At 40.1% G+C, this 13,498-nt stretch overlaps 1 protein-coding gene across 1 annotated transcript in view; it reads left to right on the plus strand.

The window, feature by feature from the left end:
* The window catches only part of SLC41A2 (solute carrier family 41 member 2), a 57,074-nt gene extending 55,879 nt beyond the window's left edge, over positions 1 to 1,195 (plus strand). The window contains exon 11 of the mRNA XM_030455033.1: positions 158 to 1,195. Within this exon, the coding sequence (XP_030310893.1) occupies positions 158 to 343 (186 nt within the window). The 3' untranslated portion in view covers positions 344 to 1,195. The remainder of the gene's footprint in view (positions 1 to 157) is intronic.
* The last annotated feature ends 12,303 nt before the right edge of the window (positions 1,196 to 13,498 follow it).

A 13,498-nucleotide genomic window follows, 5' to 3' on the forward strand; every position in this document is an offset into this window, starting at 1 on the left:
AAATTACAGATGAGTTATTTATGTTTTCTTTTTTTTCAAAAGCAGATGTATACAATAGTGCTAAGTACTAAGGAGACAATAATGTTGACTGTTGACTTCCTTTCAATGTAACTTAAGAGATAGTAATACAGATTTTTCATTGTTTGATGTTCCATAGGTGTTTACTCTGTTGTGGATTGCTGACTGGATGGTGCACCACTTCTGGAAAAAAGGAAAAGACCCTGACAGTTTTTCTATCCCCTACCTTACTGCACTGGGAGATCTGCTTGGAACTGCCTTATTAGCTATAGGTTTTCATTTTCTGTGGCTCATAGGTGACAGAGATGGTGATGTTGGAGACTAATTATTCCAGTGGATGCAAATGAGTTTTCCTGGAATACTGACAAGACTGATCACTTCTACTTGAAGGTCCTCAAAGTGCTTGTTCCCTTTAGCATAAGTAAATCAAGCTAACACAGATATAAACAGCCTTACTGATTTTAGTCTGGTCTCTTTTAAAAAATGAGTTGAATTAGGAGGTTCATTGAGACCTTTGCTCTGAAAACAGGTTGATTGCTGCTAGTTGAAAACACCTGATGGTTGCAATGAAAGGCAGATCAATCCTTTATCAAGTTTTAAATTCTGACAAGATCTTGTCTTTCAAAAAAAACCAGTTTCTGACTTGTATTGCAAACCAGAACAATCTCTAATTGCTCATTTGGTGGTGATGAAGAAGAAGGTCCTATCCAACCAGTGGCTGGCTGTGTCTTTCCCTCCTGGGAACAACATGGGTAAACAGTTTCATTTCACCACAAAGGTGGTGAGTAGACCTCAGATGAATTCAGTTTCATAGACATTACCTGATTAGTTGATAATCTGCTCTTATCTTGCAATCTCAATGCTGTAGCTCTCTGACCATTACAACCTTGATATCAGTAATAACTGTTACGGTGATTTGAATGCTGATTTTCTAAAAATTTGTCACAAGTTTTATTTTATTTATACTGATATGACCATCAGCATTTATAAAGTCAGACACCTGAAAACTGTCTGCAGGACTGAGCCCTTTTTCTTTGTGCTAAAAAGAGCAAACTAATTGTTTTGCTGTTGTGATTTATTATAGCAAGAGCATCGTAAAGACAAATAATGACTTGATCAATAACAGTGGATGAATGATTAAAACTCTTTGTGTTGGAAAGTGTATTTTAATTTAGCAGCTGAAAAGATGTTTAACTAATTGATATTAACAGTGATGTGATGGCCAGTATCCTGATTTTAATGAAGTACTTAGAGGTGTTAAATCAATTGTAGATACTGATCCCAGATTAAAACTTGGGGTATAAAAGATGATGTTTTCTTTTTAGGCACTTGGAAAGTTACATAAACTGATAACATTTCAGTCCTGTCTATGCCATCCGCTGCCTGGCAGAAATCTCTGCTAAGAGGATTTCTGCTTTCAAGCTGTGGAAGTAATACTGTCAATAAGGAAAATTACTGATTCTGAATGATTTTTCTTATTTGTATACCTCAATGTTTTGAATAATACATTGAACTCTAGTTGCCACTTTAAAAAAATGCACTAAAATTAGCTCTCTTAAAATCTAGTGGGACTTCCTCACAGTATATGCTTTTAAAGACAATAGCATACATCCTAGATGCATAATTAAAGAAACAATCCATATTTTAAATGTTGTGATTGAAAGCTTTACATTTTGAGACTTAAATTAGACAAAAAAAATCATATGTTGTAATCCTGTAAAAATTGGTCATGTGATTTATGCATATAAATCCTCCCTTTCAATTTGATGGACCTACTCAGATGAATTAAATTAGTTATGTGGATAAGTGTTAATGGAAATTCTCTAGGTGTCAGTCACCTGAAACTCTGTGGAAGTTAAAAGTGTTTGCAATTCTGAAAATTAAACCAGCGATTCAGTGCCTACACGTGGATTTTGATGCTTGACTTTTAGCTCCCTCATTTAAACATTTTTATTTAAGCTTTTTCTTACAGGTATGATACTGTAGTTGTTTGAATGAATCATATGTCTTTTATTATGGCAGAGAAGGGTAGAATCTTTCTAACTTCAGGTTCTCTGACTTTTCTTAGGTTTTGTTTAATGTTATTAAAATAGTTTCTAATATGTAGCCCTGTGGGAAATACTACTAAATTGTTTAAAATGAAATAGATGTAACTAATTTTTAAATTTTCTTTTTCAGTATTTTTTTTTTTTACAGATGTAGATGCAGGTTGTTTTATTCTGATAAAAATGCCACCTGAATCAACTAAGCTGCCATATCAAACACTTTTCTCCTTAGAGTTACTGGATTTTTAGGTTACATTTGAATGAATGGAAAGGTTCTTAAAAATTAAAATTTTTTGAGATACTTGTGATCTCCACTTATCTGCTGTGTCAGAGCATTGTAGTACTTAGTCATGGCAGTATCCTTAGTTTGTTAAATATTTTCCCAGTAAATAAGCAACAACTTTTGGTACTGTCTGCTTGGGAGAGTGTTTAGGTTGTAGTACTGGGGAAGAAATGTTACATGGGGCAAGTTCAGTGACATTTGAAAAGGAGAAATATGTTGTACAGACTGGAATAATCTGGGTATGGAAACAGTAAATTATGGAGAAGTGTAATGGTGAAATTTGGTCCTTCAAAAAGAGGAAAGTTCATTGCATGAGCGGGAGAGCAAAATCCATATTTTGGGAAAGGAGGAGGTGCAAGCTTTCACACAGCATTCATTATAAGAGGCAGAAGCAAACAGAAGGAATTTATTTGGGGAAAAGAATAAAAAGGCACAGCCAAGCTTCATTTTCGTGAAGGGAAGGAAAATAGAACTCATGTTGAAAGGAACTGGTGAAGAGGTGGAAAAAGATACTTCAGGGAATGGTGGAAGTGAAAAAAATGTGGATGCTCTCAATAAGATATGAGTCAAGAGGAGTTTGATGAGGAAAGAAGTGTGACATTCATAAAGCTGAGAAAACCTTGGTATCTGCAATAAAAAGGACTGAATATTCTGTTGTGTGGTAAGGAGCTGGGTTCCTATGTGGATGGGGCACTTAAAAAACTTACAGGATCTGCTAACTCTGGACCTAAAACTCTTAACACCAAGTTCTGGGGCAATTTTATTCCAATACATGAATAAATATTCATGTATATGGGGGAAGGAGTGATAGAGTTCTTGAGCACCAGAGAATTTATCATCTGCTCAAAAGCTGTGCTCCCTAAACCAATTTTAACCCTAGTCAAGTCAACTTCTCCACAGTATTTTACCAACTTGATTTTTCCTAGTAACAGAAAATTACTTTGTGTATGTGTCTGTAAGAAATGCTTCCAAAAATTCTCTTGGAGACAAATTGTGTGCTTCTTGTACTGCTCAAAGCATACAATTGAAAGGGACATCCTGAGCTGTTAATTTCTCTCTTTATTATTGAAGAAACCATATTTCATAATCTTGCAGATAAAATTATCACTCTTCATGTTGACATTCAAGTGTTTTCCTCCCATCCACCTACTAGAAGTGTCTTTCATACCTTGCTTTATAATTTCTAGGCTACTTAGGGCTGATTCATACCTATTTGCTTTCATTTCACAGCATGTAGCATTTTCTTTATTAGAATCATAGAATCCTTGAATCCTTGGGGTTGGAAGGGACCTCGAAAGATCATCTAGTCCAACCCCCCCTGCCAGAGCAGGGCCACCTAGAGTACATCACATAGGAACGTGTCCAGGCGGGTTTTGAATGTCTCCAGTGAAGGAGACACCACGACCCCCCTGGGCAGCCTGTTCCAGGGCTCTGTCACCCTTACAGTAAAAAAATGTTTTCGAATATTCAGCTTGAACCTCCTATGCTCCAATTTACACCCATTACCCCTTGGTAATGGTCACCTGGTCACCACTGAGAAAAGCCTAACTCCATCTCCCTGACACTCACCCCTTACATGTTTGAAAACATTGATGAGGTCACCCCTCAGTCTCCTTTTCTCCAGACTAAAGAGACCCAGCTCCCTCAGCCTTTCCTCATAAGGGAGATGTTCCACCCCCTTAATCATCTTAGTAGCTCTGCGCTGGACTCTTTCAAGCACTTCCCTGTCCTTCTTGAACTGAGGGGCCCAGAACTGGACACAATACTCCAGGTGCGGCCTCACCAATGCAGAATAGAGGGGGAGGAGAACCTCTCTTGACCTACTAACCACACCCTTTCTAATGCACCCCAGGATGCCATTGGCCTTCTTGGCCACAAGGGCACATTGCTGGCTCATGGTCATCCTCTTGTCTACCAGGACCCCCAGGTCTCTTTCACGTACACTGCTCTCCAGCAGGTCAGCCCCCAACCTATACTGGGACATCTTGTTGTTCTTCCCCAAATGCAAAACTCTACACTTCCCCTTGTTGAATTTCATCATGTTTCTCTCTGCCCAACTCTCCAGCCTGTCTAAGTCTCTCTGAATGGCAGCACAGCCTTCTGGTGTGTCAGCCACTCCTCCCAATGACTGTTGCTCATATCAGCTCATTCACCTCATTTAACTTCAGGTCATCTTAAAGCTCCTCCTGAGACTTCTTGTACAATTTTAATTCTGCACCAGCCAGAAGCTCCAGTTGCTTTGCCTTTAGGAGTTAGTACCAGTAACCTGATGGTGAGGAACTGTTGGAATGCTCTCACTTGGCCATTCTTACCATCTTGTCTTTTTTTCTTTACTTTAGAAATATTACTAGGGTAAATAGAAGTAAGGGGGGGGTCATTTGAAGTGTCTATGATTTTCTATTCTGGAGGATTTTGTGACCATCTCAGTTATTCTATGAACATGCATGAAAGGGTGATAGTTTAATTTGTTAAACTGCAAACTAAATGCAGCTTTAAAAATTAGGTTCAGAAACCATCAATGTTTTATTTTCTTTTTCTTTGTAATGCTTTGAAATGATTTTTGCATTCAACTGAGTTCCTGAATGACCTCAGCTTCTTTTTAGGGTGATTATATAGCCAGGATATTTCCACAGCTTTATTATATTGTTTAATATAGGGAAGGATTCTTCTTTTAATGTATTTAGATCTGTATTTTGAGTTTTATAACATCACTGTACATCTTGCCTTAATCTGTGACATTTAAACTTGGAATATCCTCTCCTACCCCTGTGTTTAATATATTAATTCCACTGAGGCTTTTAGAATGCTGTTGAGAAACTGGGAGCATCAAATGAATTTTACTCCTTCTTACTATTTCCCAACTAAATTAAACTTTTCTCATTAAAAAAAGATTAAAACAGCATGAAGGTTAAGGCCTTATAAATACAGAATAATTTACAGAATTAGGAGTCAAAAGAAGATCTACAATCTTTTTTGGGGGAATTTACTATTTCTTTTCTATTCCAAGCATCCCAAAATCTCCTACGTCCAAGAATAACTCAGGATACACACGCTGGGAAACAGCAGTATAAGCACTCCATAAAATGAAGCTTTTGAAATTCCTCATTATTACAGTAATGATAAAAGTGCTATTGCAAAGGAGATTCTCTTTTTACACATGCAGAAAGTGGCAGTAGAATATGGCAATTGAATTATAATCTGCTTTAAAAGAAGTAAGAGGACATTTGAAAAGAGTACCAAAGGTACTGGAAGCAATGTGAAGTCACTTCATAGAATCATAGAATCATAGAATAGGCTGGGTTGGAAGGGACCTCAGAGATCATCGAGTCCAACCCTTGATCAACTACCGCCACAGTCACTAGACTATGGCACTGAGTGGCATATCGAGTCGCTTTTTAAATGTCTCCAGGGACAAAGAGTCCACCACCTCCCCAGGCAGCCCGTTCCAATGTCTGATCACCCTTTCCGTGAAAAAATTCTTTCTAATATCCAATCTGAACTTCCCCCGGCACAATTTAAGACCATGCCCTCTTGTCTTACTGAGAGTTGCCTGGGAAAAGAGACCAACCCCCGCCTGGCTCCATCTTCCTTTCAGGTAGTTGTAGAGAGCGATGAGGTCTCCCCTGAGCCTCCTCTTCTCCAGGCTGAACAGCCCCAGCTCCCTCAGCCTCTCCTCATAGGATCTGTGTTCGAGTCCCTTCACCAGCTTGGTTGCCCTCCTTTGGACCTGCTCCAGGACCTCAATATCCTTCTTGAACTGAGGGGCCCAGAACTGGACACAGTACTCAAGGTGTGGCCTTACCAGGGCTGAGTATAGGGGCAGAATCACCTCCTTGGACCTGCTGGTGACGCTGTTTCTGATACATGCCAGGATGCCATTGGCCTTCTTGGCCACCTGGGCACACTGCTGGCTCATGTTCAGCTTCTTGTCAATCCAGACTCCCAGGTCCCTCTCTGTCTGGCTGCTCTCAGCCACTCTGTGCCCAGCCTGGAGCTCCCCATGGGGTTGTTGTGGCCAAAGTGCAGGACCCGGCACTTGGCCGTGTTGAACCTCATCCCATTGGAATCAGCCCAACTCTCCAGTCTGTCCAGGTCCCTCTGCAGAATCCTCCTGCCTTCCAGCTGATCAACACTTCTCCCCAGCTTGGTGTCATCAGCAAGCTTGCTGATGATGGACTCAATCCCCTCATCTAAATCATCAATGAAGATATTGAACAGGACTTAGTAGGGTGTTGTTTTTTTTTTTCTTTTTGGGTAGTTTTTTTCTAGCACAATACATTGTTTTAACTGTGTTCTCTAATCCATTACTAATCAAGTCAGTCTGTCTCTCAGTTATATTTTGGATTTTCATTTTCCCATGCAGACTCAAAGTTTAAAAACTCAGCTTTCGGTACATAAAGCGGGGGAGGAAGAAGTAGTGAAGAGGCATGTTTTGTCATTAAAGCCTCATTCTGATAGTCATAAAGGAAAGCCTTTCAGTTAAATTCAGTGATAATTTGATCATCATGCATGCTGTGCACAGACATGCTAGGGAATTTAGTATTAACAACACATGAATAATTCACAGTTGAAGCTAAGAACCAACATGTTTAGTAAATATTCTGAAGAAGAAAAGACTCCGGGGGACCTTGTATCTGCCTTCCAATATCTGAAGGGAACTGGAGGGGGACTTTTCATAAGAATTTACAGTAATAGGACAAGGGGAAATGATTTTAAAGTGAGGGAGAATAAGTTTAGACTGGATCTGAGGAAGAAGTTCTTCAGTACAAGGGTGGTGAGACTCTGGAAGAGATTGCCCAGAGGAGCTGTTGGTGCTGCCTCCCTGGAAATGTTCAAGGCCAGGGACTGAAGTTTTGAGCAACTTTGTCTAGATGAGAGGTGTTCCTGCCCATGGCTGTGAGGTTGGAGTGGGTGATCTCTGAGGTCCCTTCCAACCTAATTCATTCTATAATTGAATATTCATAATTGAAATATTCTGGGTGGGTACCCAAGAGCAGCAGCAGACCCTTTAGCTGTTGAGCTGGATGGGCTTTACTTTCTGTGCAGGTACAAATTTAACTTGATTTCAAGTCCTGCTAGTTGTTTATTTAATAGTATAGTTCATCATATGCTCTGTTCATGCCTCTATTTCTCAATTCAAACTATACTTGAATTTTGTTTCTTTCTTTACATAGCATTCTTTTGGGAGATTGCTCTTTTGGGAGATTGTTTCTTCTTTAAGAGTTTCCAGAAGTCTTGAGAGGTCAGGGAAGTGCTTTTCTTGAATAATTTTATATCTGCTTTTTGCATGTGAAATAAGGTTCTGAATTAATTATATGGTAGAAATCTTTGGGACTTACTGACTTCTGTATAATCCCTCGAGATTTAATACCTGCAAGTTCTCAGATTTTCATTAGAAGTTTTACTAGGAACAGGATCTAAAAAGCATGTGGTCTGTTTATTATTTTTCTCTGTCATCTCCTGCTTTTGATTAATGAAGTTGTTGCCATGCCCTGCCTACAGTAAACCAGCATTTTAATAAAACTGACATTGTAAATGTTTTTCTGAAAATGATGAGCAATACTACTGGCTTTTAATTCTTGGGAAGCAATCATCCATTAGACTACTTTCTTACGAATCCTCATGTTATAGTTTTAGATCACCCAAAGACCTGCGTGCTTTTGAAGCCAATGTTCTTCCCTGTGCTGACACAGCCAGTTATTTTATTCTCAATATAGTATCCAAGATTCTGGAGTAGCATTAGGACATGCATCATCTCAGTTGTTTTGAAGACTGAACCAATTTTTACTCATTACACAGGAACAAGAAAATTCAGACATGTCTGATGAATTCCAGTTCTAGGTAGATGAATGGTAATTTTCACTTAGAATAGAGGAGTATCTCTGGAGTTTAGAACATTTCCAAAACAGAAGTTAGCTCGTTAAGCATGAGGTAACTGAGATGCCAAAATTATCTGAATTTGTGGACAAAAGTGTAGATGATTCTGAGATATATGGAAGCTCTGTATTTATCTATCACTGATAAGGATAAGGAGCTGATAAGGAGCTGATCACTCCTCTCTGTTTCATTTAGACTCTTAATGCTTTGAGGTTGCCTTTGCTGTTTCTTTAGAACCAATCCATTAAAGCCACTAAGTGCTTCCAATAAACTGGGAGTTTATTGCATATGTATGGAAACTGAGGTCTCCGTCTGCAGCAGAAGACATTAAGGCCTTGGAGAAAACCTCATTCATTGTGTCTCAACCATCTGCTTAGGTTCTTTCTTTACCCTAGTGACTTCATACAGAGTGGAAGCTTGCAGATACCTCTGCAATCCACGTTCTCTGTATTTTCACATCTTACTAGAGACGTGGGAATGTGCAGAAGTGTCCACTGGTTCAAAAGAAGCCCAATTCTGATGCCTGCTACAAAAATTGCATTTTAAACATTTATTAAGACCTGTAAATATTTTAAAGTCCTTTCGACTTGAGATTATTGCTTTACATAAATGTTTAATAGGTACAGAAGCTGCACTTAAAGCTATGATTAATAAACACATACCTGTGGCAAGGCTGTATACCTTTCAGACTGACACTAAGAGAAACAAACCCGAATATTTTTAGCACTCCTTACAAGAAGCAGAAAAATGTCCTGTTACCATTAGAAGCCTCATGACATGCATTCACAAGACTGTTCACCTTTCCAATTGCTGAATCTCATTCAACTTTAACAACACTGCACTCAGTTTTCTGGCATCTTACGGAGCTGAGGAGTTCAGTGTAAGCTCATTTTTACTTATCTGATTTTTTTTCAGAGCCACAGCATACCTGCAGATACCTGGGCTGTGTCACAGTTGTGTGTGTTCCTCACCAACATTCATGGTCAGATCACCTGCTAGATAAGGACCAAGTCTTTTAAACCATTTAGTCTTGCTACTTCCTACATAATCTCCTTCCACAAATAAGAGAAGGAGACCTTTTTTCCCCCATTTCAGCTCTTTTCAGGAGGGTATGGCTTACAGCCCTTTGGATAAGGCAAGATCCAGGCATCTCTGCATAGTCTGCATGCTCCTGTTCACAGCAGCCTCTGAAAGCCCCTTGATAATCTGGAGGCTGTTTTCCAACATGAGTTGGAAAGGACCAGGAGTAGGAGAGCAGTGGTGTCAGGTGCAGCTGTGTGAGCTTGGGAGCTGCCCCTTTTTGCCTATGGAGTTAGGAGGGGGGTTCTGTGTGTTTCCTTCTCCAGGCCACAGGGAATAACCAACACCCACAGAGAAGAGCCAGCTTAGATATAGCCCTGCTGCCAATTCAATTCCTCTTTGAAATGGCTTGGAATCCTTAGTCAGCAACCTCCAACATTGTTTGTTTTCATACAGAATTTTCAAGTTCAGGCCAAAAAACACAGTGAGTCACAATTGCTCTGCCTGGCAGACTGATGGTCACTTGAGAGAAATGAGTCACTGGGAGTGACAGGGGCAAGATGCCTGGGATGCTTCTCTTCTCTCTGGCAGCCTTCAGAAAGGGGGAAGCATCTACATCCATCATGACATATATCCAGGTTACATCAACAGGATCTCTGCTGCAGAAGGAGACCATTAGCTATCACCATCGTGTCTTCAGCTGATTATCCCAAGGCCTTTTATTTGGTCAGAGGAAAACATCAGCACGTTATTTTCCTGAGAAGCAGGAGCACACCTGCCTGAATGCATCTGAAATGTCCTGCCAGAGGGAAAGCTAATGTATGTCTCTACCTGGAAGTAACTGTGCACCTCAAAAGCTCATTTTGTATGATAATTTGATAATAAAGAAGGAATTAACCAAAAGAACCATGACAGGGACTCTGACAGCACCCAGGAGCAAAAGGCTAACTGCAGCCTTACCCTGCTTTAAGTTCTGGAGGGGACACCCTTCCTAAGAGTTTTAGATGGAGTCTCTGCCCTTTAAAACCAGGAACAAAATCTCTGAAACCTTAAACCAGCTTATTATCTTAGAAGTGTTCACCCAACTGTTTGAAATTTGTGAAAAATACAAAAAAATGCATAATACAAAAATAGAACTGGAATCTACTGCAAGCTGAGTGGTTAACTTCTTGCTTAGGAACTGATATGGAGCTTATGTGCTCTCCGTGCCTTTCCTGGCATGGAAATACTTATTATATGTGAATTATTCATAGATTTTCATCAGCTTCCAATAGCCCTGGCAAAGTTTTGCTAGGTAACCTGAAACATAATTATCAAAGTTTACTCACATTGCTGTGTTCTTACACAGCTTTCCTCTAATTTAATTATCGATATATTTGACTCAATGATCTTACAGGTCTTTTCCAACCAGATTGATTCTGTGATTCTACAAGGAGACTCCCCAAACTGAGACTTCCCAAATAAAGTTCCTCCCCCCCTCATCTTGCATTCCTTTTCCATAGTTACAGACTTGAGTTCTCACCTGAATTGCCCTTGGCTGTTTTCTCCTTCTAATCCTTGCACCATTGACTTCAGGATGGGGTTTATTAGTAAAATAATAATTGAGGATTTAATTTTTTAAATTTTCCTAAGTGGCAAAGGGAGGCCTAAAAGCATCTGCTATAGGAATGATACATACTGCATATAAACTTGCATTGCACACAGAGCAGTAATATTTTTATGATAAAATAGCAAAGCTGAATTGTTATGTCTTTCCATATAACTGAAGGCAGATTTCTTAATAGAGCACACACAGCTATAATTCCAGGAAGGAAAATATTTTGTTTTTCTTGAATTAGCATCTCAGCATTTACTTGGCTGCCTCTGCAAACAGCACTTGCCTCTCTGCAGCATGGCTGCTGGCTCTGTTTTGACCTTTTTTCCACATCGATGTCTTTCCAGTTAAAAAAAATATATAGCAAAAACTATGCAGTAATTTATTGCATTATTGCAGCAAACAATCACTTTATATAGAAACCCCAATGCCTCTTCTTTCAACATAAAAGAAAACTTGGTTTAGCTTGAATAGTTATCTGCTTGGACAAACCTGGCTAAATTGAGCCTGATAAATGCCTCAGCAATGCCCAAACCCTGTCCCTGCAGCAGCTTTTACAGGAATTCGGAGCCTGCTGTGGATTGGAGGTTTTGACTTGATGTAGGGCTACAAATACCTGCTGACAGCATGAAGACCTCTTGATAGCCAAAAAGTCATGAATTGCCACAGTACAATTCTAGTTTTCAGAATTAAGCTGAAGCCTAATGGCTTAACAGTTATTATTCAGCTGTATGTTATGCTGACAGCTTTATGTATTAGTTAAAAAAACAGAAATGAGGGCATATACTTTTGGATTGATTTTGCTCTTACTGAGGAGAACAGCTTGCTTTTTAATTAAAAGAAAGAGAAATGTTACCTCAGGTCTGCATTTACTCAAAAAACAGGGACAGAGGAATATAATTTCAAAGTCAAAGTCAGTAATATTTTTTAACATTTGGAAAAATATATTTTTAACAACTTATAAATGAATGAAAATATTTTCTATCTAAGTGAGTAAGTCACTATTTTCAGTCCTAAATGCCTCTGACTCAGCCAACAGAAGTCCTTTAATGACAAGGAGTTGAGTCTTACAGTCATGAGGCTTGAGCACTCCAGTCGATTGACATTTCCAGTAAGGCAGGGAAAGATCTGCCCTTCCTCATTTCAATAAGGAAAATTAAGATGATTTTCATTTTTCCTTTTAAAAGAATTTATTTTCTTTGAAAACTGATCTGCATGCAATTTGGGGAGGTGGCTTTTGGATACCTTGTCCTTCCGTACATTGAAAAATAATATTTCAAAATTTTCAAGGCAAAGTACAACTGGAAAAGCAAGGTATTTTTGCGTGGCATCAGGAGTCTTGTTCATGATGAAGGGTAACACAGGTAGCAAGAAAAGCACAGCACTGCTGGTCAGAAACTGTTTGCTCTATTTTCCACTTGGCTGTAGCTGTGTAACTTTCTCCTCTCTTCCTTCCCAGATTTATTTAAGCGCAGGGGTGTTTTTTGTTTGTTTTTAGTAATCATGGTAGAAATGAAATGCTCTTTTGTCCAAACAAAGTCTGGGGAGTGTTGGTAGAGCTCAGAGAGCATTACAGCCATAGGGACAGACTTTCTTAAAACTTTGCACCGACTCCGCTGAGCTTGTTTGGGTGATCTGGTCACTTGTCCAGATGAGAAGCCACCTCAGACGTGTGAGGTTCTGCTGCTCCATTGCATCCCTGAGTGCTCCACACTCATCTTCCAAGTGCCCCGGGTGCCATGGTCCTGCTGCCCCCAGCTCTCCTGTTGTACAGCACCAGTGAGTGGGCTGGTGCTGGGGAGGTGTTGCAGGACAGAAGTTCTATATTGGATACCAATGGGGGAAGGGATTTTGTAAAATTTTTTATTATTTAATGGAAAAACTGATGCTTGTCAAAAAGACAGATCCTCGTGCTTCCTTCCACTAGAGCAAATCCAATTTTGTCAGTCCCTGTGGCAGTATCCAATGTTGGGCTCTTCTCTGCCGTCTTGCAACGAGAGAAATTCGCCCCAAAGCTGCGTGCCCGAGAACTGTGTGGAGAGTTCATTTCTTGCCCCATTACCCCCAAAATGGAACTTTATGGTTTTCTATGCATGTGATATCTACTCCCTAACACCCACCAGACCAAGCCCTCTGTGGCTGAGCTTGGCGGCTGCTGCTCCTCTGGCTGCCTGGGCACAGTGCCCTGGTGTGCCCTGCCCCAAGCAGACAGAGGATTTCTCCTGCCCTTTGTTTCTGCTTGACACTGCATTTCATTTGTGTCAACACAGGCACCATCAAAGCTGATGGAGTCCCCCAGGGCAGTGCAGGGGCTTGCTTAGACCCATGTACTGCCAGAACATAATTGCTTGGCTTTGAAGTCTAAGTACTCCTTGGCTGGCCAAGCTGCAGAGGGACAGGGAGCAACCAGCACAGTGGCTGGAGCTGGACTGAATGTTCATTTAGATCAAGTCCTTCTCAAGACCTTCTTAATTATCTCTCTCTCTGACTGAGAGAACTGTGGCACACATCACAGGTGTTTTGAAATGTGAAAGTTGTTGTCTTAATACTGTACCACAGTGAAATGAGGCAACCAGGTGCCACTAATTACCAGGTAGTGGGCATGATCTTGTGTTAAGCCCACCTGTGCCTGATTAGGGTGGGCCCCAACTGCACATGAGC

The sequence above is a fragment of the Calypte anna genome, chromosome 1 (genome assembly GCF_003957555.1).
Source record: "Calypte anna isolate BGI_N300 chromosome 1, bCalAnn1_v1.p, whole genome shotgun sequence".
NCBI lineage: Eukaryota > Metazoa > Chordata > Aves > Apodiformes > Trochilidae > Calypte > Calypte anna.